The 25,299-nt window shown below is 47.6% G+C and overlaps 1 protein-coding gene across 1 annotated transcript in view; it reads left to right on the plus strand.

Annotated features, from left to right (window-relative positions):
• The window catches only part of LDLRAD3 (low density lipoprotein receptor class A domain containing 3), a 178,945-nt gene extending 173,401 nt beyond the window's left edge, over positions 1-5,544 (plus strand). Inside the window, exons 4-6 of the mRNA XM_024752534.1 lie at positions 347-692; positions 2,458-4,451; positions 5,467-5,544. Of these exons, the coding sequence (XP_024608302.1) occupies positions 347-692; positions 2,458-2,695 (584 nt within the window). The 3' untranslated portion in view covers positions 2,696-4,451; positions 5,467-5,544. The remainder of the gene's footprint in view (positions 1-346; positions 693-2,457; positions 4,452-5,466) is intronic.
• The last annotated feature ends 19,755 nt before the right edge of the window (positions 5,545-25,299 follow it).

Raw genomic sequence — 25,299 nt, forward strand, 5'->3', positions numbered from 1 at the left:
GGGATCCTCCCAGACCAGGGCTCGAACCCGCGTCCCCTGCATTGGCAGGCAGACTCTCAACCACTGCGCCACCAGGGAAGCCCGTTTAGCACGTTTTTGAGGCTCATCCATGTTGTAGCATGCACCAGTACTTTTTATGGCCAGATTATATTCCGTTGTATGGGCAGCCCACGTTTTGTTTATCCATTCACCGATCCATGGACGTTGGGGTGCTTTCCACTTTGCGGCTATCATGAACCGTGCTCCTGCGAACGTTTGCATTCCCGTCCTGGGACTGACTTTGCGGCAGATGGGTGCGCCGACTTGGTAACCTCTCTCCTTTTCTCTCGCCTCTGGGGCTTCTCAGAACCAGGCAGCGGGCAGGTGTTCGTGACCTCAGAGAACCAGCTCGTGTACTATCCCAGCATCACCTATGCCATCATCGGCAGCTCCGTCATCTTTGTGCTGGTCGTGGCCCTGCTGGCTCTGGTCCTGCACCACCAGCGGAAGCGCAACAACCTCATGACGCTGCCAGTACACCGGCTCCAGCACCCCGTGCTGCTCTCCCGCCTGGTGGTCCTGGACCACCCTCACCGCTGCAACGTCACCTACAACGTCAACAATGGCATCCAGTACGTGGCCAGCCAAGCCGAGCAGAACGCGTCTGAAGTGGGCTCCCCGCCCTCCTACTCAGAGGCCCTGCTGGACCAAAGGTGCGTGCTGGGAGAGCCTCGGGGAGGGAGGTCATCCCACGCAGAGGCGGGCGTACGTGTGCACGTGCCTGGGATCCTGGTCTTGCCAGGAGCCTGCATTCAGCTGCAAAGGCGGCGGCGGCTTTTGACTTCTACTGAGTCTTTGCAAACGATTCACGTGTATCACCGCACTCAGTCCTCACAGCCACTCACCGAGGGAGGTTCTATATGTGCCTCAGTTTTACAGACAGAAAACTGAGATTTTTAAGTTACTCATCTGAAGACGTACCGCTAGGATCCTGGCCAGTTCAGATCCCTCCTCCTCCCTGGTAATGCCACACGGACACACGTCCAGGACCCTGACCAGCTCTGGGCACTCACCTGCTACCGCAGAACAGTGCCCAGTATATACTCGAGGTTTGGTTCCTATTTGAATGAATGAATGGATAAGTGAGTGAGTGAGTGAATGAATGAGTGAATAAGTTCCTTAACTTTGCTTGGCTTCATCTATAAAATAAAGGAGGTGGCGTAGAGAACTCTCAAGCTTTGTTAAGCAGTAGAACCTTCATCACAGGTGGAGCTGTACAAGGAACCCCAAAATATAAAGTTAAAACCCAGAGTTCTGTAGTTGGATCCAGTAGTGGACCTCATTCCTGCCTGCTCAGCCTTCCTCTCTCCTTTGGTGACCTCCAAGGGTACCCAAAGAACCCACTTTGAAGTCCCGGGACTAGAGCTACCTGAGTCCCCCTTGGTTCTCAGCATCCCCTGCCCTGCAGGGACTCTCAGCGTTCCTCTTCCACTGAGCCCAGGACTCACCAGATGTGGCACGAGGCATTTTGCAGGCAGTGTTCCTGGGCTAACTGGGCTCCTCCTTGAACCCTCTCCGGTGGCAGCTCTTATATTATTTAATCTTCCTTTTCCTTCCTCATAAAAGCTAAACAAAGCTCCAAGGAGCGGTGCTTAAGGACATCTTCGCAAATAAGCATAAGAACACAAGACCTCACTCATTTGGACCATCCATTGTAGAGCAAGGTTAAAACTGCTGCATCTGGAGACAGAATTCCTGGGTTCAAATCCTAGCACTGCTGCTTACTAGTTGTGTGTGACCCTGTGCAAGCCATTTAATGCCCCTTTGCCTCAGTTTTCTCCCCAGTACAATGGGCATGAAAGTAATGGCTCTCTCCTGGAATTCTTGTGAGCATTAAATAAGGGATGTAAGGTAGGTGGCGCAGTGCCTGACTCGTAGTAAGCCTTCCGTAAATGAGAGCTGGAAAATAAAATGTCTTTTAAGTTATTTCGCTACAAGCAAGGTGTCATTATTACTCCCTTATATAGATAGGGAGACTGAGGGTTTGAGAGGATATCCTCTCACCCAAGTCCGCACAGCCAGTAAGAGTGGGCTTTCAGTAAGGACCCCCAGTTCTGTGGACTGTCAGGGGCTCTATCGAAACACCAGGCCAGGTGAATCCCTGCCAAACCACCCAGGATGAGCCGGGGAATATTTAGAATTCTCCCTACCAACGGTTGTGGTTTTGGCACTGTCCAGTTGGCACAGGCCAGGCAGAGCACGCTGACCTGTTCCTTTCGTCTTCTTAAAATCACTGGTTTTCCTAGTCCTTGGATTGCCTTTCTCCTTGGAAGGAAAATCTCATCCCCGATGTCAGCATCTGCTCGGAAAAGGGCAGAAGTTGGCATCGCCTGCCGTGCCTGGGCTCCTAATGTTTTCTCTTCCCCCTCCTCTCCCCCCTTCCCCCCATCCCGCCCCATCCTGCTCTCTCCATCGCAGACCCGCATGGTACGACCTCCCTCCACCGCCCTACTCTTCAGACACCGAGTCTCTGAACCAAGCCGACCTGCCCCCTTACCGGTCCCGGTCTGGCAGCGCCAACAGCACCAGTTCCCAGGCAGCCAGCAGCCTCCTGAGTGTGGAAGACACGGGCCACAGGCCGGGGCAGCCTGGCCCACAGGAAGGCACCACGGAGCCTAGGGACTCTGCACCCAGCCAGGGCACCGAAGAAGTATAAGATCCAGCTCTTCCAAAGTCCACATGGGTTCATCTGCTCTGACTTGTTACCATCCTAACAATTGCGCTCATGGGAAGCTCCTCAGGGTGCCTCGAGGAGTGATGTGGGGCGTCAGCTCTCTCTCCATTCACCTCCTTCCCCAGATTTCAGGGATGTTCTTTGGAGGGCGACCTGGCACTGTTCTGGCCTCTCAGTTGCCCTGATGTATGTGCATCTTTTCTGGGCAGTTGCTCTTCCTTCGGGGCCCAGGATCACAGCCTCACTCTCCATATCATTCTGTTACTGCTGGAACCTTGCTGAGTAGGTGGCCGGAGAGTGCGGTACTTAGGTAGCCCTTGAGAAAGCAGTGTTTGTGCCGTATGGGGTGTTCAGAAGGGCAGAGGACACTGGACCAGATTCTCTGTGGGCTACTTCCTTAGAGCTCCATTTGGAGATTTGGGTTGGATGGTCCTACCAGGAGGCTGTCACTGGATGGCCACTCTAGAGAGAATCCAGGGGAGCGTCAGAACCCACCTTGCACTAGGCTGTTCGTTGCTCCGGGTCGGGGCCAAAGAACACTGTTGCCGTGAGTCATGCCCTTCAGAAGTCAACAGTGTCATTTTGGTTTTCTGAAGGACTCTGAAACCATCAGGTCTGGATAGAGTCTGGATTTAAAAATGTGTCCGAGAATCTTCGTTTTGAGAGCTTTCTCCAGGATCATATATCAACAGCCTCATCCCAGAACAGGCAGGGAGCCCCACCACGAGTTTATCTGAGTTCTCAGCTCCTAAAGTACAGGCTGCCAAGATCCTGGGTCTGCTTTGGTCCACAGTCCTTTCCCTGGTTTCTGGATTGTCTCCCTCCCAGCTGTGACCTGCCCCTAAACAAGGGATGAGTACTAAACCTGAGTTGCCCAGAAATCTGATCTGGCCCTTTGTCCCTGTAAGCCACACCCAGCCTGCCTTGCCCATTCATGCAGCTTCAACACTCGCCCCCTAAGTCCCCCTGACACTCAGAAGTCATTTTACCTGTGCATTTGGACTCGAGAACACTGTAGGTTCTAACTCAACGTGAGAACCTCATTCAGTACCTCCCCCGAGAGAGCCTGGATTCCTGGGCTGCACTCACCCCCCTTCCCAAGGCCCAGATTCCAGCGCTGCAATTTAGGGTTAGGGCTGGAATCAGAGTGAGGCTCAGGCCTCTCCGAGCATCCCATAGTTTCTCCTCTGAGAGACATGGATTATAGTTTGGAGTCAAGATTTGCCATTTGGACTTTTTTTTTTTTTTTTAATCTCTTAGAAATGCATTTGAAACAGTGTGTTTGTTTTTTCCCTTCTAGTTAAGGGACTATTTATATGTGTATAGGAAGGCTGTCTTTTGTTTGTTTGTTTTTCCATTAATGAGGTCCAAGCAAAGATGCAAAAGGAGGTGATCGTTCCTTTGTCCCGCTGAGCACGCTAGTAACAAGTCCCCCCAGACTGACCTGTGTGCCAGGCGTCTGTGCATTGTTGCACTTTGAGTTATTATTTATCGAGTTCTTGAAGGACGCAGAAAGAGGGACGCCTTTCTCCCTCGGCGCATAGGCTCTGTGTTTATGGTAGCTTTCCTCTTTCTCTGTGCCCAGCCAGCCACAGTGCCAACCCCCTCAGGAAGTCATGGCTGGAAACGTAGGTGTTATTCGTCAAGAATCCACACTAATGGCTGTGGGGGAACAAAACTGGAACCAAGTGGAGCCACTCCGGGCAGCTGTCACCCATGCAGAGCTGCTTTCCACGTGGTCAGTAACCTCTTTGATGCTTATTCAAACAGAGCCTGCAGGAGGGGGGATGAAGTGGCATTCAATGGTCCTATTCTGTAGGCTTTTATTTTTTAAACCAAATTCAAAGTGTGTTACAGGAAAGCTAGCCACTTGGTGATTCTTTTTTTTAAGTTAAGAAAAGGAACATAGTTGCCTACATCTTTCATTTTTAAAATAACGTGGGTTATTTTCTGAGTAATCCAGTGAAGAAAGAACTTTTGGTGGCAGCCAAAGTATGTGAGGAACTCTAGCTGAATATTTCATCTCCTGTGAGCCAGAGTGGCTTCTTTTCTCCCTCTGGTGGCCCCTGCTTCTTTCTGTTGCTCTGGAAGTTGTTTAGAGGAAAGGATTCTAATTTTAATTAATCACGTGGTGAATTAATCTCACGCGCTTTTCAGCTTCCAGGCATCTTAGGAAAGACAAATGGCCTTAGTAGCATAAGGAGAGTCTATTAATGTTTTTTAAAACAAACACAGGGATGTTTTTATTATAGATTTGATCTTTTTAAATGGCTGTTTTTAAAAAGATATAAATAGGACACCAAAGCTGCAGGGGTTTTTTGTTGTTTTTTTCCCCTACTCAAAATAGCAAATAAGTGGCCAGCATTATTTTTTAACTCATTCCAACGAGGATGTTTTTTTATACATGGCCTAAATCTATGCCAATCAGAAAACCATCCCTGCTCTCTTTTCTCAAATGAGATCAGCGAGTCCTTTTTGTTTTAGCATTAAAATCGTTCAGCTGTGATCATTATCACCTGCCCTCAACTCCTTCTGCTTTGAAATTGACGTTTAAAAAAAATGCAAGCAAGTGGTAAATAAATCGTGTGTGACATTCAAAGTTGATGTAAACTGGAAAGGTGGTGCGTGGTTGCTTTTGTTTTTTGATTAGGTTTTTTTTTTTAATTTTATACTTTCAAATAAACTTGCAGTTTCATTCTTTCTGTTGGTGTGAACGGTCCTTAACCCCCCTTTCTTCTCTATGGCGATATAAGGAGTGGACAGCCGCTTCTGTCGTGGCTTCTGCAATGAATGTATGCCCTAATAAAATGAGAAAAGGTGAGAGAATGTTGATGGGACCTCAAAATATGGTGGGCGTTTAAGGATTCCACATTTGGTGTGGTTGGAATACAGAGGTAAGTATCCCATGGACACCAGTTCGTATCAAGGAACCCGGGATGTCAGTTCAGAATATGGGCATTAACTATGCCCTCTACACCCCTAGTGGCTTCACTGTGGCGCTGCTTGAAGGAAAGGAGCAAGTGGCTGTGACAGCTGGAACAGACTCTGACACATATTCAGGGGCTCACGCTCTAACTCGGGCGCAGGTACGTTGGTAATTGGTCTTGAACCACAAATGGCTCCCATTCATCCCACCAGTGATGGGAGCATCTTTGTGCCCTTACAAGTCTCGTTTTACATTGCAGGTACAGTTGCACAGGAAGTCAGCGTGCCCAGGAGGTCACCACCACCACCACCCATGAACAAGAATAACCTTGGCCTTGACCAGAATTAAAATCTACATGGGAATCGAGGCATAGGACCTACAGAACCAAGATGTAGATCATGTACTGGTACCCAGATATGTCAAAAAGAAGACTAGGCTATCAGATAAGTGGTGTCCCAAGTATATACCAGGTCATGTCCTGCCCCAAGTGGTCTAGAGTAGACTTTACCAAACAATATGCCCAAAGGCTTGTCAAGATATTAATTCCTTTTTCTCTCAGAGTACCATTTTTTGTGGTGCTAGGATGAGGAAACAACCAAGAAATGCTAATCTAGAGCAGAGATCAGTAAACTTTTCGTGTAAAGGGTCTGATAATAAATAATTTTTGGCTTTGCAGCCATATGGTTTCTGTAGCAACTACGAAAACCGCCATGGACAATACGTAAATGCATGGGTGTGCCTGTGTTCCAATAACTACCAATATGGGCTGGATCTGGCTTTGTCATTTGCCAACCCCTGGCCTGAAGGATCATTCCCACATTGTGCCGGTGGGTCCGAAGCTAAGGGCATTGTAGAAAAGAAACGGTGTGTTAATGGCTGGCCTGGAATATTGGAACCCTTAGAATGGCACCAACCTCCAAAAAGTTAAAAATGGAAGAACTTAGGAAGCAGGCAGTTCAAGGACCTGTGAAATTCATTTTAATTGACTCTATTAGCTCTTTTCCAGTGAATAAGGAAATACAGGGTTACGATGAGTAGAGGCTTTCCCAGTGAGGTCCTAAACAGTGGGTTGAATGCAAAGGTCTTGTTCAAAAAACTACTCTCAGTAGGGATTCTCTAAGGTGATAAAGTAACACAACAGTCTGCCTTTTAGAGAAAAGTTCATGGGGATAAATGATCTGGGAGATATTGTTCATCTTCTCCATTTAACTTGCTATCCTCAGGCAAGGCAGTAGATTCAAAGAATGAACTGTATAAGAAAGAAGGAGCTTCTGACGGCTGCAGTGGATGTGTGATACATGTCCATAAGGAAAAGAAACGTATCCAGTAAGAAAATACGCAGACTCCCTTGACATCTTGTAGTTAAACAAGTGAATGGGAACATTAATAGAACCCCCAACTGTAAGTGATAGTTGTAACGAATCCCACTCACTCATACAAGCTGAATGTGTTACATTTTAGAAGATGTATTGGCTAATGCAACCGCGTTCAAGGGTATGGAAAATGATTTGGGGCAGGGCTGGATCCAGTTGATCAACAGCTGTCATTAGGAACCTGTTCTTCCCCCTCCAGCTTCTGAGTCCTGCTTTACCTGTGTAAAGCGATGACTTCATGGCTTTACAAAATGTGGTGGAAAAGAGGGTCCCAGAAGATCCAGGTTCATGATCTAAGAAAACGAGATTCTCTCTGAGAACCAGTGGAGATATTGACTATGATTGGTCATCGTTGGTCCTATGACCACTATTGTAGGTGGGAACTCTTGATTGATTGACAGCCCCACCAGAATTACATGGAGTAGGAGAGGGACAATTCACATATGGAAGGGTCTGGTAGTATAGAGCCTCACCAAGGAATAGGACCCACAACTGGCTGGCACAATTTCTAATATACATAAGAAGATACCCTGCGACCACAAGCTTTAGGCAACATAGCCAGGTCTGAAAGGAGCAGAGGCAATGTTACAGTGACAACGTCAGGAGACTCAACAGCCTTTCCTTAAACCTAGATGGCGAGGGCAGTTTCAAGCTGCAGGCATTTGGGGCTTGGGTTAGGTGTGCTTTTTATGAGATGGTCACTGAGGGTAGGTCACAGTAACATGGATAAAGCCACAGAAGAGGAATTCTACTTTGAAACCTGAACTCACTCATGGGTTCTAGAACTGTCCTTAAACCACTGAAAGTATTGAAATGGGTGAATTACCCACCAAGAGTCACCCCCAACCCACATAGGATTTTTAAGTTGATGGATCAGAGATGCATTCCTATCTATCACCCTTGTCAAGCTACCCAGAGACTTAGATTCAACTATGCATGCTGTTAACTAGGCTTTCCACAATTAATTCTTTTATCTACCCCAAGAGGTAGAATGCATCAGTCCCTTAGACAAACACCCCTTGGAAACTCTAAGGCAGCTGGGCTCACAAGAGCTGAGGGGCTGATTTCCCTTCAGATTTGGGGCTTAGAGGCATGACCATGGGGGACTGGGATGCAATATTGAGGGAAGCTTATTTATTTTAATATGTTACCTCAGCTGGGCAGGGCTTGTGTTCTGAATGAGGGTCATTCGTGCTAAATTCCATTGCCAGGCAGCATTTGGCTGTACTTGGCTTTCAGGTTCACCCTGGTGGATCATCCCTGTAGCCAGCAGAGGAAAAGGCAACAAAGGAGCAAAAACGGGCAGTGTTTATGGGCCAAGCATGGAAGTAGCACGCACCCCTCCACTCAAATTCCATTGCCCGTAGCCTGACCAGTCCCATAGCCACACCTACCTTCAAGGGAGGCTGGGCAGGTAAACTGGCTATGTGTCCCGGAAGAACCAGAAGTGGATTTTGGCACCGCCACCAATTATATGTTTATAATCTTCTTTTCACACATAGGATACCTTCACCCCCTCCTGAAAGAAGAAACCCAACCATCCCATCTAATCAGATTTAAAGTCCAGGATCAGTGACAATTTCTATGTCAGATCTGTATGGTTCCTCTGGAGACACAATTTCTTAGCCCCACATGGCTCTCATCATCTCTCTTCTAGGTTGCCCCCCTTCAGCCAATTCTCAGAATGCTTGAGTAACTTTCAAGTCACTCAAGATAAAAGTCAAAATCATGGTCTCCTGGATCTCACACCATTGACTCTCCAGTACATATATAGCCTCATCTGCTAATCTCCCCCTCTCCCTCAAGTCTGCTCCAAGTCTGGGCCACCTTGCTGCCTCTTGAACCCACCAGGCACACTCCCAGCTCAGGACATTTGCTCTTGTCATTCCTTCTGCCTGGAACACCCATCTCCAGATACTCTTCCGTATCAGAGAACCGTCAGGAATTAAAATCCACTTAGAATCTTGATATTGTCATCTTTGGGACTCAGTTGTAGCCACTGTAGTCAAGACTCCCGGAATTAAGACCACCCAGATGACATTGAGGGATTCCCAGACCAAAGAAGCACATAGGACCTTGGGAAGGAGCATTGGGGAATATATTCCAAAAGTATGGTATGAAAACTTATTTGGACCAATGCTAGTGTTATCCATGAGTCAGGAGGTGAGTCAGTTTAAGAAATAATACACTGGAATGTGCAGAAGAGGACCTAGGGATTGAGGTGGTACTTGAACACAAGCCCACCATGTGACCCTGCATGAAGTATGACTCTTTTGCAAAGGAACTTGAGCCAGACCTTCAACTTGGAGTGTGTTCCTCATGCGCTAGTCTGTGAATCAGCTAAAGGCATGCAGGTGTGCCTAGAAACTCCCTAGGACCACAGATCCTGTTTGGAGAGGAGGGCAGCCGCAGTTCAGAGATGAGGAACGGACACCTCGTTCAAGCAGGAAAATGAGTTATCGGGGTATTATAGAAAGAGAAGAAGGGGTTGGCTTCCTTGTAAGTGAAAAATAAACTGTTTAAATAACTCGTCCCTCCAGTTGGAATCAGTTACCAGGAAATGACTGAATGTGAGTGGCTTGACCCCAGTTGCTGGCTTGGCTTAGATCCGATAAGTGGCTCTTCATGAAAGTGATGTTTGTGTTTGCCCAGTGTATCAGCTGGGATCAGTCAGAGCCGCTACTGCTATTGCAGGAATAAAGGTTTGAAGATGGACATTAGGGCTTCCACTGATGTAGGAAGTGACGCCTGGAAGGCTACAGCAGGAGGATCCTAGACACAGTTACCAATGACACCAGCCTGAGCGTAGGGCAAATAGAGAACAGAGAGCTTGCAAGGTGACCAAGAAGGCACTACGGTAAGTCAAAGGTGGTACAGCAATGACTTAGCTCATGGAGAGGACTCAAAGTCTAGTGACGGATCACCCCAGTGCAGAGTAATGGCTCTCTGCCTTTCTGCCTTCAAATCTCACGTGATCTCCTTTCATTGACACACTCGCCCCTAGAACCATACAAGGAAGGGGATTCCAGGAAGCATAGTTCGCAGCCTGAGATGAGAGTGGAGACAACAGGCATCCAGCCCACCCAGGGACCGTGATCTTGGTTCATGCAGTGGTTTCCAGAACAGATACTCTCTCCTCCCAGTGAAAGAGTTCTTGTCATGTAGCAAATTAGACTCAATGAGTATTGGACCTTAATTTCTTTGTGTTTAATGAGAAAGGGGAATTTCATCTTTGACCTTTAATTTTTCTAGGTGTATCTGATAATTGGAGTTCATAGTTTTCAAAACTGGAATGAGTCTATTATTTAGTATAATCTCTGATAAGCTGGTTGGACAACTTGTGCTGGGAAATAGAAATGCATGGCGTCGGAGTGACTTTTATTGATGATCTGTGTTGACCCTGAACAGAACTTTCTACTGCCCACTTTGGGTCCCAGGGAGACTCACAAAGGGACAGTTGGGGGTGTTGAGTAAGCAACTTCGTGAAGATGGGAATAAGATGCTCATCTCCTGCCCTGAGAGGAATGCCAGTAGGTGGACCACAGATTAGGCTGTCAAACCAAATGAGTTAGAATAGAAAAGATGGAAAAGTGTAAGGCTTTCCAGCCCCCTCTCCACGGTTTCCCTCTCTCCTGCTTCCTGACACCCTTCTCACAAGAGCAAATTTACTAGGTAAGAGTCAAACCAAGTAAAAATATCAATTGGGTCACATTAGCCAGAGAACCAATTGCTCCGACTGGGAACCGGCATTTCAGAGATTCCAGAAGGAGGAGTCAGCCTTGAGGAAAGGCCGAAAATCCTCTCTCCCTCCTACCCTTTTCCTCTCATCCTCCCCTGTCCTCTTTGCCCCTCTCACTCTGTCCTCCCCTCCCCACCCCATTCCCTGGTTAATGAGTTTTAGAGACAGAGCTCTTCCTGCTTCTTGGACAGGCAGGGTGGCTGAGTGCCCGTGGAGTTTAATATGCAGTCCCAGCTCTACCACTGGAAGATCTGAAGGCTTAGATTGGGAAGTAGAATGTAATACAAGACTCTCATTTTGATTTTAGTTAATAGCTATGTTTTTCTTATCATTCTTTCCTGGGAGCCCTGTACAGTACTTCGAAAGTTTTCTGGGCCTCTACTATTAAGACTGACATCTTGATGTTATCTTTGGCCCTTGCCTCTGGGTTCAAACAGAGTTCGCAAACCAGCAGCCCAAGGGTGGCATCCAACCCAGAGATAGATTTCCAGCAGCTTGCAGGCTCATGTTATTTGAATCTGTTGCCAATGATTAAAGTTCAGGAGATTTCACATAAATATCTGGATGTCTGGCTTCTTTTTTTTTTTTTTTTTACAACTTTATTGGAGTATAATTGCTTTACAATGGTGTGTTAGTTTCTGCTTTATAACGAAGTGAATCAGTTATACATATACATATGTTCCCATATCTCTTCCTTCTTGTGTCTCCCTCCCTCCCACCCTCCCTATCCCACCCCTCCAGGCGGTCACAAAGCACCTAGCTGATCTCCCTGTGCTATGCGGCTGCTTCCCACTAGCTATCTACCTTATGTTTGGTAGTGTATATATGTCCATGCCTCCCTCTCGCTTTGTCACAGCTTACCCTTCCCGCTCCCCATATCCTCAAGTCCATTCTCTAGTAGGTCTGTGTCTTTATTCCTGTCTTACCCCTAGGTTCTTCATGACATTTTTTTTTCTTAAATTCCCTACATATGTGTTAGCATACGGTATTTGTCTTTCTCTTTCTGACTTACTTCACTCTGTATGACAGACTCTAGGTCTACCCACCTCATTACAAATAGCTCAGCCAGGAGATAGAGCAGCATTGGGCTCCCTGCCCACGTGTCAGATTAGCCAGAGCTGAGGGGCAGCTGCCCTGTTCAGACAGAACCTGTGTTCCTCAGCGCATCACAGTCACCCCTTCTCCTTCCTGTCTCCCATCCAACCTATTCAACTCCTTGAGTCACTTTCCTGGCCCCTGTCCTATTTGTTAGAACCTGGGGAGCAAGGCTGAGGAGCCGTCACCAGACTTCTAACAGTCACCAACAGTTTCTTTCTGGAAGGAGCAAGTACTTGAGATTGACGATTGCCAACTTTGCCACCAATCAGTCACTTTCTGGGCCTCCTTTGCCCCTTCTCAAAAATGAAATCTTAAGTTCTTAGAGTGGATATCTGTCATGCCCAGCACCTTCCTTTGTGATAAAATATACATAACATACAATTGACCATTTCAATCATTTTGTGTGTGTGTGTGTGTGTGTGTGTGTGTGCCAGGTCTTAGTTGTGGCGTGTGACCCTTAGTTGCGGCATGTATGTGGGATCCAGTTCCCTGACCAAGAATTGAACCCGCGTTCCCTGCATTGAAAGGCAGATTCTTAACCCCTGCGCCACCGGGGAAGTCCCGATTTCAACCATTTCTAAGTGTACAGTTCAGTAGCGTGAAGTACACTGACGTTGTTTTCCAACCGTCACCACCATTCACTCTTAGGACTTTTTCATCTTCCCAAACTAAAACTCTGTACCGATTAGACAATAATTCCCCTCCCCCCTGTCCCTGATAACCACCGTTCTACTTTCTGCCTATGTATTTGACTATTCTAGGTACCTCATATGAGTGCAGTCATACCATATTTGTCCTTCTTTTTTTTTTTTTTTTTTTTTTTTTGCGGTACGCGGGCCTCTCACTGTTGTGGCCTCTCCCGCTGCGGAGCACAGGCTCCGGACGCGCAGGCTCAGCGGCCATGGCTCACGGGCCCAGCCGCTCCACGGCACGTGGGATCTCCCCGGACCGGGGCACAAACCCGTGTCCCCTGCATCGGCAGGCAGGCTCTCAACCACTGCGCCACCAGGGAAGGCCTCTATTTGTCCTTCTGTGTCTGATTTATTTCACTTAGCATAATATCATCGACGTTCATCCGTGTTGTAGCGTGTGTCAATTTCCTTCCTTTTTAAGGCTGAATAATGTTCCGTTGTACAGATAGGCCGCATTTCATCTGTCCATTCAGCCATACACAGACATCTGAGTGGTTTCCGCCTTTTCGCTATTGTCAACAGGGGTGCGCAGGCATCCCTTTGACTCCTTGCTTCACTTCTGTGAGCTTTAGACCCCAGGGTGGAGTCGGCTCAGCACCTTGGGCACAGCCTTCCTGGGCTTGGGGAATCCCCCTCCTCCTTTGAGCTCTACCCCCCACCCCCACCCCGCCAGGAAGCAGTCAGTAACTCACCTGGGAACTAGAGTCCAGACACATGACGAGGCTCAGGCCAATAGGGCCCTCACTTGAAGACTTGCATTTGAAAGAGAGTAACGTGTAGAAGGGGGCACCGTGCAGGACTGGTTCTGAGGTGGCAGAGGACCGAACTTCAGGCTGCAGCAGGGGCAGGCATGTAAAGGCACCGAGCATCGGGCCAGCCGTGGCTCCTGTGTCAGGAGTGTCTGAAGCCGAGCACCAGGCGTTCTCACGGGGCTGTATTTTCCCCTCAGCAGCCTCTAGCTCGATTCTCTGCTCCTCCCGGAAATTCTCCAGGCCACTTACTTAGTGAATTCCTTTTCTGTTTAAAACAGCCAGTTTATCGTGTGCAGCAAAGATCCTGACTGAGCCAATACTCAGTGCAGACGTGCCATCGGGGCACGAGCCCTGGATTTGGAGTCCACAGACCTGGGATCCAGCATCCGCTCAGCTCCCGATTCTCAGCCTGACTTTACACAAGTCAACCTGTTTTACCAAAGCTCAGTTTCGCCTGCAAAATGGTTGTAACCGCCTTTACTTCTTCAAGCATCAGTGAGAAATCTGTGCTATGTTACACAGGAAATCCCTTGTGAAGGGCAATAGAAACTTCTAACGAGGAGTCATATCCTTGTTACCTCACTGGGGGTCCAAGATGCCCTTGCTTTTAAATGCTAAGCGATTTGAGAATCTGCATCATGCAGGCGAAATCCTGAATGCACCTGCACCCAGGAATTGAAGGTACCCCTGTAAGTGCCCTTTTTGGAAATTTAACACGTTGGTAAAGGAAGGGAGATGAGTAGAGGTATTTATTAGGCAGCACCTGATGATCCAAATGCAGAGCAGTGATGCCAGTAAAGAAGAGGAAGCAGGGCTTCCCTGGTGGCACAGTGGTTGAGAGTCCGCCTGCCGATGCAAGGGACACGGGTTCGTGCCCCGGTCCGGGAAGGTCCCACGTGCCGCGGAGCAGCTGGGCCCGTGAGCCATGGCCGCTGAGCCTGCACGTCCGGAGCCTGTGCTCCGCAACGGGAGAGGCCACAATAGTGGGAGGCCCGCGTACCGCAAAAAACAAACAAACAAACAAACAAAAAACAAGAAGAGGGAGCGGTTGAGGATGAGGAAGATGCTAATATTTATTGGTTAGTTTTTGTGCCAAGCACTTTGCTATCGTTTGCACTGTCTCATATAATCCCCTGAATCAGCGGTTGGCAAACTGTGACTCACTCCCAGGCCAAATCAGACCCACCACCTGTTTTGTAAATAAAGCCTTATTGGGACACAGCTATGTCCATCCGTTTACTATTTCTATGGCTCCTTTCATTCCAACGACCGCAGAGTTGAGTTGCTGCAACAGAGCTCCCATGGCCCCCAAAGCCTAAAATATTTGTTCCCCAACTTTTACAGAAAATGTTCCTGACCCTTGCTCTAAATGAAGCATGAGAGATGGGTATTATTGTTCTACCCACTTTCCAGATTGGGAAACCAAGGGCCAGAGATGTAAAAAGATTATTCTAAGAGCTAAATCTCGAAAGCCCTCAATTTCAGATTTGCACTCAGAGACCGTGCTCCAACCACTAACTTTTAACTTTTTCCATCACTTTACGACAGTGGTGTCCCCTCCTTTTCATTTCCTTTCGCCTCTGAGGAAATTGGTGTGTGACCCATAGTTTCCACCTTCCAACTTCAAAGGACGGCATCAGCTCTGGACTGAAATGTCCACTTCCTGCCTCCAGGTTCTCCATCTAAACAGGACGTTGCTTCCCTAAGGGTTATTTGCTGCCTTGCTGGTTCCCTGAAGCCACGGTGCTATCTATCTGGTAAATGGTTGGAAATCTCTGCCAGTTTGGGAGCTGAATCCAGGGACCCGGGAGAAATGCAGCTTTGCCAGGCAGGGCTGGCTTTTTTTCTTTTTGGCCGCACAACGGAGCATGTGGGATCTTAGTTCCCCAACCAGGGATCAAACCCATGCCCCTTGCACTGGAAGCGTGGAGTCTTAACCACTGGACCGCCAGGGTAGTTAGTCCCAGGGCTGACTTCGTAGACACTTCCCTCTGGAGCACGTGTGTCCAGGGTTCCAACTCATGTCACTTTGGTGTCCCTGCACCACATCCTCCCACCAGCCACATTAGGGAGCCCTGAGCCCCAGAGGATGTTTTAGCATTTTGCTCTTTCTCATCTGAGTCTAAAGCTTACTCGGGATGGATTAGTCTCTAACAGTAAACAGCGGCAGACCGTGGAGAGGGGCTCCCGGAGTGCGCAGAGCTCAGGAAGTAGGGAGCCAGAGGGCAGCCACTTAGGAGGATGAACACTTCCAGCCGTGCCGCCTTTCTGGTTCAATCGCATCCTCACCTCTGTGGTTTTCAATCGACTTTGCCATGTTAGTTCGGTTGTCTGTATGATTCATAAAACATTTCAGGGCTGGGGAAAACAGGTGGCGGGAGCCAGTCTGCAAGCCCCCGGCAGATCTATCTATTAGGAAGGGGTTGGCACGTTGGTACGAAGCCTGAGAGAGCAAGTTTGTGCCTGGGCTCCGTGCAGAAGCCTCTTCCAGGCAAATGAACGCTGATAGAATGATTCTGATCTTCAAAATGAGATGCCCATGGCCCTTACTACCACTCAGAATGGTCTCATTCGTCATTTCAGGGTGTGCCACATCTAGTTCCCAAAGACAGACAAGCCCACGCCAGTCCTGGCCTCGGTGTCCCCAGGACTATTTCCATGTGTTAGTCCCTCCTCTATGCCTCAGCAAACCCATCTGTAAAATGGGAAAGCAGTTGGCCAGCAGCCCAGGGGGAATCCTCATTCCTGAGAGCCTTGGTCCCAGGAGACAAGCTTGGGACCTGGCAGCACTGACAGCAGGACCGTCCTACCTCCAGAAGGGAAGGCAGGGAGTTCTGCACATAGTCTCTCAGTAGGCCTTATATCTTGGATAGATTGCATATTGGAATTTAATTTGGAATCCCTGCTGCTTCCTTGATGAACACAAACCACACCGCAATTAGAGTGATGAAGCAGGCTGCTGTCACTCCTGACAGGAGTGATCTGTCTGAGCAAGGAGGCAGGGGACAGGCCCTTGGCAGGTGGCTGGTGGACTCATGCTGGGCGTGTTCTCTGCCTTGCCCCTGGAGGACAAAGGCCCTCAGGGGAGGAGGGCCGTCTACTCTAACCTCAGCTCCAGGGGCAGGGTGGAGGAAGGGTTTGGGGGACACTTTCTTGGTTTGCATCCCTGGCTCATGGCCCACGCTGATCCCTGCTAGCACTTGGTGGTAACAGCTAATTCAGCCCCTGACTCAGGTCTCAGAATCTCACCTCCTCCTCCGTCCCAGTGTGAAAGGGAACAAACATTTATTGAGCACTTGTTATGTGCCAGGCACTGGGCCACATATTCTCAAGGCATGAACGCATTTGATCCACTATGTAGATTCATGAGATGGACACACTCATCACCTCCATTTTACGGATGAGAAACCTGGGATGCAGAGATTACATACTGCACACAAGGTTACACAGCTCAGAAGTGACGGCAGTGGGTAGGATGTGAACTCAATGGTAAGGGTCCAAGTTCGTTTCCCACCTTACCCATGCACCGCACCCAAGACCCCAGCCTTCCAGCAACTAATCTGGTCTCTCCCTGATCATCTGCTATCTCCTCCTTCCCTGCACCTCCCATCCCCATATCCCCATATTGCCTCATTGACATGGGAATCTGCTCTCTCTCCACCCCCTCACTGGCTCTTCCCCACTGGAGGACGCCTTATCTGACGGATGAGTTCAGGAGAATGGACAGTCCACAGGACCCTGAGAAACAGGTGCAGGGGGCGTGCCCCGCCCTCCCAGTCTTCAGGTGGAAAGCACCCTCTGCAGGGCCGCTTCTGGAAGCCTGAGCCTCGTGTTTGCTCTCCTGCCCCAGCTCCTCCACCCGGAACTAGACAGAGCGGTCAGCGTGGCGTGTTCTATGGAGGGATAGCAGGTAGAGTTGCTAAAATGTCTCATTTTGGCCTCAGGTCAGGGCCGCCCATACTCAGAGCTGATGTTTGAGCCCCGTTTTGTTCAGTTCATTGTATTGATATAGGCCAGAATTCAGGAGAGGAAGAGAGGGACCGGTACCTCAAACGTAACCCCTAACTCCCAGGGACCAGAACTGGATATCCATCAGCATGCAAAATTCATATAGCCAAACCGCTCCAGCCCCCAGGAGGTCTGCCATAGGTATTGTGGACCATGGCTGCCGTCTGAAGACAAACACAGTGTGCGTCTTAGGACGATATACAGAGGGGGCTTGTCCAATACCGGTTCCATTGCTGAGTAGGGTGGCACTGGATCCGTTAGGAATGCTTTTGGCTGCAAGCTACTGAAAACCTGACTTAAATAATGTTTTCGATCTTTTTTTTTTCTTAGTAGCAAAAATCTCTAGGTGGCTGGCTGCTGGCATTCATTCCATGGTTCCATGATGTCAGGGCTGGCATCTTTGTGAGTCTCTTGACAGTTACTTAATGTTTTTGCTCCATAATCACTAGGTGTCTTCCCCAGCTCCAGGCATCAGATCCAAACTCAAGGTGAGGAAGATGGAAAAGATAGCACCAATAAGTCCTGTGCCTGTTAGCAGGAAAGCAAGTTTTTCTATCTCATTCGCCTGAAATAGTCATGTTGCCATCCCTAGCAGTGAGGGAGGCTGGAAAAGAAAATATTTGACATTTCTAGTCTATAGTGAAGCTGGGCAATGGAGAAAGACATTAAGTATTGCGTTAATCAAACAAAAGCGTCGGTCACCACCTTTCTTGGATTCACTTGGTTGATCGATCCCATTGAATGTGAGCCTGAAATATAGTTGGTTTGGGCTGATGATGTGTAGCAGCAACTTTCATCTCACCTTTTCTAACTCCCATGGCAAAGCTGGCTCTTTGGAAAAGACTGTTCATTCTCGGTGAAACCGGGGGCCTAGCAGCCAGTGCTGGGACACAGGGAACTCACTAGAGCCCTGTAGTATGGATGATGGTGACCAATGACAGTGGTGGTGGTGATAGAAATAGTCACATGAGGTAAGTTCTATTATTATTCCCATTTGAAAGATAAGGAGATGGGGGCTTGGAAAATTTGCATGGCCTCTCAAGGTGACACCACTACCAAGAAAGTTTTTGGTCACTGTGCTATACCACCTCCTGGAATTCACTTTCCAGGACCAGAAGACCAAAAGCCAGCAAATCCCCAAGGACTACAAAAGCCAGAGGAGGAGTGTTTCTAGATGAATGACCCAAGTGATGCCACCAGGGTCCAAAATCCGTTGCATGTATAGCAACAGTGGAGGCGAAACGTGATCTGAAGAGGTAGCAGACACACCACACACTTAGCTTTATCCCACAGCTCATTAATCACCTCAATTCAAAAGCATTTATCATGATTAGATCCAGCCCAGTGTCTGTGATAATGGGTATTTTTTAAAATAATGCAAATATAAAACCACACCTTCCCCGTATATCATACAGGTGAAGATCTGGAGGTCAGGATCATTTGTTCATTTAACAAATATTTGTCGTGTACCTGCTGGGTACCTACTATGTACTAGGCACTGTTCTAGATGCTGGAAATCCAGCAGGGATCAAAGTGAATAAAAATCTCTGCCTTCCTGGAGTGTATATGTCTCTCTCCTCCTTATTTTGAAAGTCCTCAGTCCAACAGGTACACTCACCTCGTCCTTTGTGCCCAAGGGTAGTTACTCTATAGATTTCCCTGACATGTTTCATTAAAATGTCTTTGCTGAATTTATTTTATTATCCAAGACTTTGCAACCAGATGATTCTTTGTACAAGGAAATTAGGCCTCAGTCATTGTATAATTAGAACTTTCTTTGGAGCTGTATCATTTGGTGAATATTTTTGCCATTAATTGGCTTATTCTTTTCCTGCTTGCTTTGCTTTTGGTTTTGTTTGACTATTTGTACGAAGTCTTGTCTTGTGTGTCTTTGTTTTGACCTGAATTGTCTTGTGTCTTTTGAATGCATAGAGAATGCTCCACGGGGAGCATAGGCCCCAATCCGATCCAAACCAGCCCCAAGGACTATAAGCTGGTGATCCAGAGACCAACAAACGATTCATGTAAAAGCGATGGATCAAATTCTGCTCTGGGTCTCCTTCAAAATTTTATGAGGATACTCCTTGTCTTATCAATTTGTAAAAGAAGTCACTTTGTTCGGTCTATACCAAGGTCAATAATTGTTGGGTTATTGTTTACCTGACCCCTCCTTAGCCTTTGTTTGGTTGGGGAATCTGAAACACCATTCATAAGCACACAGACTTTTGACCAACTGTAGTGGTTGGTCTTTTTGCCATGGGTTTGGCTATGTCAAAGCCTCAACCTCCTCCTGGCAGAATTCCTGCTTCTCATACGAGTTTGCATTTAACTGGGTAAATGGCAAAATATTGTTTTTACTTGGTGTATTAGTTTATAAGGGCTGCCATAACAAAGTATCACAGACTAGGTTGTTTAAACAACAGAGATTTATTATTTTCTCACAACTCTGGAAGCCTGAAGTCCACGATCCATGTGTCAGCAAGGTTGGTTTCTTCTAAGGCCCCTATCCTTGGCTTGTAGATAGCTGTCTTCCCCCTAGGTTTTCACGTGGTCTTCCCTCTGGGTCTGTGTTCTCATCTCTTCTTCTTCTTCTTGCCAGTCACACTGGAGTAGGGCCCACCCTAATTATCTCACTAACTTAATCACCACTTTAAAGACCATATCTCCAAATACAATCACACTTTGAGGTAGTGGGGCTTAGGACTTCAACAGATGAATTTTAGGGGGACACGATTCAGCCCATTAGCATGTGGAATAATTGATTGTTTGGACCAGACATGTCAAAGTGAGGAAATTAATACATTTAACAATAGTTCTAGAAAATTATGAGAAATTATATTAAAAATTCAAGAATCAGTAACTTTGTATGGGGACAGATGGTTGACTAGACTTATTGTGTGATCATTTTATAATGTACGTATATATTATGCAGGATACCTGAAACTCACATAATATTGTACATCAACTATATTTCAATTTAAAAAATTCAATAGTCAGCTTCCTTGATTGATATTCTAAGGACTCAAAACAAAACACTGACTCCAAGAGAGTCTGTCTCCATAACTTTCTATTTCAATCCCATCCAAACTTTCAGGATTATGACGTTTTTGCACTGCTCTCTCTACTTTATTGTCACCACCCACTTAGGTCCCTTTCTTCCTTCTGCTCTTTCTCCCCACTTTCTAAGTGAGTTTGTCTCAGGAAAGGCACGATAGCACCGCAAAATATCCCCTTAAAACTACTAGATCAGAAGGCATATCTATACGAGCTGAAATTTAACTATAGTCCAGTGCTAAATTGAGGGCTATAATTATAGAATTTTTGTAAACCTCAGGAAGAAAGAAATTTGCTGTAGAATTTAGGATTTTGCTAGACTGATTGTCCTGGGCTATCAGATTTTTACCAACCTAACTTTAGTTCACTTAATTGTTAGTCCCCCTGGTGAGGGACAACGTTAAAAGCAGCAGCGGAGAATCGAGAGAAACTAAATAACCCAGCTGTGCCACAGTTTTTTCAATGGCCCTGAAAGGGCAAGAAAAATAAGAAAGTTACTAAAAATAAGGCCATTTCAGAAGACTTTTCATTATAGGCAGTGGTATGCTGGTAAATATTTAGCCACCAGCCCTCAACCTGAAAGGGGAGCCATGAATTGTAGGGTTTGCAGATGTCCATGGTGTAAATTTACCCATGCTGGCCAATTCCAAGCTAACAACATGACATCATTGAATGCAGTATTGAGTAGAGAGGCTCTCGAGAGCCAGTGCAAGCTGGCTCCAGCACACACTGCTTCAGGCTAGCTTGGCCAGATTCAGATTCGCAAACAAAATAAGGAATCAACAGTGACTTCAGGAAACTTCCAAAGATATTCTAGGGTAGACCTACAGCCACAGTCAAGGGAATCTATTTTCTTTTTTAATGTCCTCTGACCTGAAATAAGAGAATCGGAAAGCAATAAATGGGAATGAAAAGTTGCCAATTTAGACTCTTCTCAACAGGAAGCCCTATAGAAATAAATAAGCTAAAAATGGAAACAAACATCTGGCTTAAGCTGCTGGTCCAGAGACCGAAAGGTGCTCTGTGCACTCAGAATGCAGAGCTTGTTGAAAGGATCACCTGCAGGCGTTGCAAACATTGGAAGGACGAATGCCTCACGATGTGTAGAAACTCAAGGGCAACTTTCCAAAATCTGTCCACCGGTGCCCCTCAGGCAGACATTAATACCCAACACTCCCTGCTCTTCCTTCCTTCCTCCATCTACAGCAGATAGCTGTTTTTTTTTGTCTACCTGGGTACCTCTGGAGTCTTTTCATGTGGTTCAAGTGAAGCTGACCTCAGCTCCATCCCCTTCTTCCTTTAGACTAGCAGGTGACTCAGAGGTAGCTGATCAGGAACTCTAGCCCATTGGTTCAATGATGGGCAAATGACCCAACCTGTGTCCTTGATCTCCAGAATTTTTAGGAAGGATGGTATCTCTTCAGTGGAGTAAAGCTGGTTGCCAAGCTAGAAAGCAGAATCCATGTCTCCTTATACCTGGGCTTGCCCTGGGGTGCCTCACCTGTTTTTGTGCCTCTGCTTCTGTTTCCCTGCAATTACTTTTCCCTTCTCCTTCTTCTCACAGCCTCATGGCTGCTACTTTTTCATGGCCACTGATGCTCCCTCATTCTTGCCTTTTGCCTTTGCTCTGTGCATCTCTCCCTTTCTCCCCATTCCACCCCACGATGCAGAGATCATGTCTGTTTTGTGTACTATTGTATACCCAGTGCCTGGAATACTTTTGATTAAGGAATGATTTTTGCCTTTCTCTGAGTTTTCCATTCAGACTTGCCAAGACATGGCATCTGATGGGGCTGAGCCCCTTCATGCCCGTCTTTGGTCAGGCATCACCCCGGTCCAACCCATTATGGCCAACGTCTAGCAGCGCCACCTGCAGGTAATTAAAGGCATCCAGAAAGATGGAAGTATAACTTGTTCAGTGCAAAGAAGCTATGATGGGCAGATTCTGGCTCGGCTCCTGCATCCTGGTATTCCTGCCCTTGTGTAATCCTCTCCCCTTGAGTGTTGGCTGGGCCTGGTGACTCACTCCTAACCAAGAGAATACAGCAAAAGTGATGGAAGTCATTCCCATGATTATGTTATCAAAGATTGCGACTTCTGTCTTGCTGGTATTCTCACTCTGGTTCTTCCTATATGCTTGCCCTGTTGGAGAGGACCATGTGTCAAGGGACCGTGGGTGACATTCAGCCAACAGCAGAAAACTGAATCCTACCAACGGTCACGTGAACTGTGAAGTGTACCTGTCCCAGCAAAGCCTTCAGTTGAGACCAGAGCCTCAGCTGACGCCTGGATTTCAGCCTTGTGAGAGACCCTGAGGCAGAGGACCCAGCTGAGCGGTTCCTGGATTCCTGACCCACACAAATTGTGAGATTATAAATGTTGTTTTAAAGTCACTAAGTTTGGGGATAACTCACTTATGCAGCATTAGGTAACTATACTTGAGCCAAATGATATCTGCATATCATTTCTACCATTCTTTCTTTTTTAAAAATTTATTTTATTTAATTTATTTTTGGCTGCGGCGGGTCTTTGTTGCTGCGCACGGGCTTTCTCTAGTTGCGGTGAGCGGGGGCTACTCTTGGGCTTCTCATTGCGGTGGCTTCTCTTGTTGCGGAGCACGGGCTCTAGAGCGCAGGATCAGTAGTTGCTCTTTCTAGAGCATTAACTGTGCCTGACATTAACTGTCCCATTTGTTTATTTTTATTTCTATTACTCTAGGAGACGTCTCGGAAAAGATATTTCTGCGATTTATGTCAGAGTGCTCTGCCTATGTTTTCCTCTAAGAGTTTTGTAGCGTCCAGTCTTACATTTGGGTCTTTAATCCATTTTGAGTTTATTTTTGTGTATGGTGTTAGGGAGTGTTCTAATTTCATTTCTTTAACTGTGCCTGAGTGACCCTGTCACTCAGACCTCAGGAGGCTTGACCCTAGAGCCCTGCGACCCTCAGCCGGAGCCAGCACACAGACTCACCCCGCCAGGGACGGGGCAGAGGCCAAGCATCTTCCTGTTCTTCCCCAGACCTGCTGTCTCCCTGGGGACAGTAAACACCCAGCTGAGGCCTCAAACAGGAGACAAAGAAAGCATCCCTATTGAAAAGGTTCCTCTGTGGCTTCCATCCAGTAGATTGTCTCCTCAGAGAGTAGCAGGGAAACCAAAGACAAAAGAGTCATTGTTTCCATCCTCCGCAGGCTGCTGGGTGAGTGGGTGACAGAGCGGTTATTGCTGCCTCAGAACGTTTAGGGGGCCTCCCTTGGGCCTTTCTGATTTGAGAGCTCTTCCCTCTCTTTACCTCCGTGTTACAGGGCCAGCGTGCCTGGTGGGCCTGCAGAACCTGTGACCACATCATGCTTATTTGGTAGAGGAGGGTCCTGACGTGGGTTTCTGGCCATCTCCGGTGGGCAGCTCTGAGAGGAGAGCAGTCAGTTTGAGAAGCACAGTCCTCCTGAGGGCTACACGCCTGAGTGACTGAGGAAATGCTCCGGGGGCAGCTTGGAGTGGTGGGAAGAACAGAGGCACTGGGCCAGAGAAGCCTGGGACTGAATCCAGCCCAAGTCACCTGCAGAGTGACCTTGTGTAAATTACACCCCCTCCCTAGCCTCAGCATCCCCAACTGTAATCATGGGGTCATTTATTCAGTGTGTCAGCCCTTACCTTGAAAGGCCCGACAGGACTGGAACTAGGGTTCGAGACGAGTGGGACACTTGCCAAGTAGTTGCTCTTTCTAGAGCATTAACTGTGCCTGACATTAACTGTCCCATTTGTTTATTTTTATTTCTATTACTCTAGGAGACGTCTCGGAAAAGATATTTCTGCGATTTATGTCAGAGTGCTCTGCCTATGTTTTCCTCTAAGAGTTTTGTAGCGTCCAGTCTTACATTTGGGTCTTTAATCCATTTTGAGTTTATTTTTGTGTATGGTGTTAGGGAGTGTTCTAATTTCATTTCTTTAACTGTGCCTGAGTGACCCTGTCACTCAGACCTCAGGAGGCTTGACCCTAGAGCCCTGCGACCCTCAGCCGGAGCCAGCACACAGACTCACCCCGCCAGGGACGGGGCAGAGGCCAAGCATCTTCCTGTTCTTCCCCAGACCTGCTGTCTCCCTGGGGACAGTAAACACCCAGCTGAGGCCTCAAACAGGAGACAAAGAAAGCATCCCTATTGAAAAGGTTCCTCTGTGGCTTCCATCCAGTAGATTGTCTCCTCAGAGAGTAGCAGGGAAACCAAAGACAAAAGAGTCATTGTTTCCATCCTCCGCAGGCTGCTGGGTGAGTGGGTGACAGAGCGGTTATTGCTGCCTCAGAACGTTTAGGGGGCCTCCCTTGGGCCTTTCTGATTTGAGAGCTCTTCCCTCTCTTTACCTCCGTGTTACAGGGCCAGCGTGCCTGGTGGGCCTGCAGAACCTGTGACCACATCATGCTTATTTGGTAGAGGAGGGTCCTGACGTGGGTTTCTGGCCATCTCCGGTGGGCAGCTCTGAGAGGAGAGCAGTCAGTTTGAGAAGCACAGTCCTCCTGAGGGCTACACGCCTGAGTGACTGAGGAAATGCTCCGGGGGCAGCTTGGAGTGGTGGGAAGAACAGAGGCACTGGGCCAGAGAAGCCTGGGACTGAATCCAGCCCAAGTCACCTGCAGAGTGACCTTGTGTAAATTACACCCCCTCCCTAGCCTCAGCATCCCCAACTGTAATCATGGGGTCATTTATTCAGTGTGTCAGCCCTTACCTTGAAAGGCCCGACAGGACTGGAACTAGGGTTCGAGACGAGTGGGACACTTGCCTTGGGCACGAAATTTCAGAGGATGCCATTTTGTTTATGGTTTCCTTTGCTGTGCAAAAGCTTTTGAGTTTAATTAGGTCCCATTTGTTTATTTTTATTTTTATTTCTATTACTCTAGGAGATGTCTCGGAAAAGATATTTCTGCGATTTATGTCAAAGAGTGCTCTGCCT

The sequence above is a fragment of the Neophocaena asiaeorientalis genome, unplaced genomic scaffold, assembly GCF_003031525.2.
Source record: "Neophocaena asiaeorientalis asiaeorientalis breed wild unplaced genomic scaffold, Neophocaena_asiaeorientalis_V1.1 scaffold196, whole genome shotgun sequence".
NCBI lineage: Eukaryota > Metazoa > Chordata > Mammalia > Artiodactyla > Phocoenidae > Neophocaena > Neophocaena asiaeorientalis.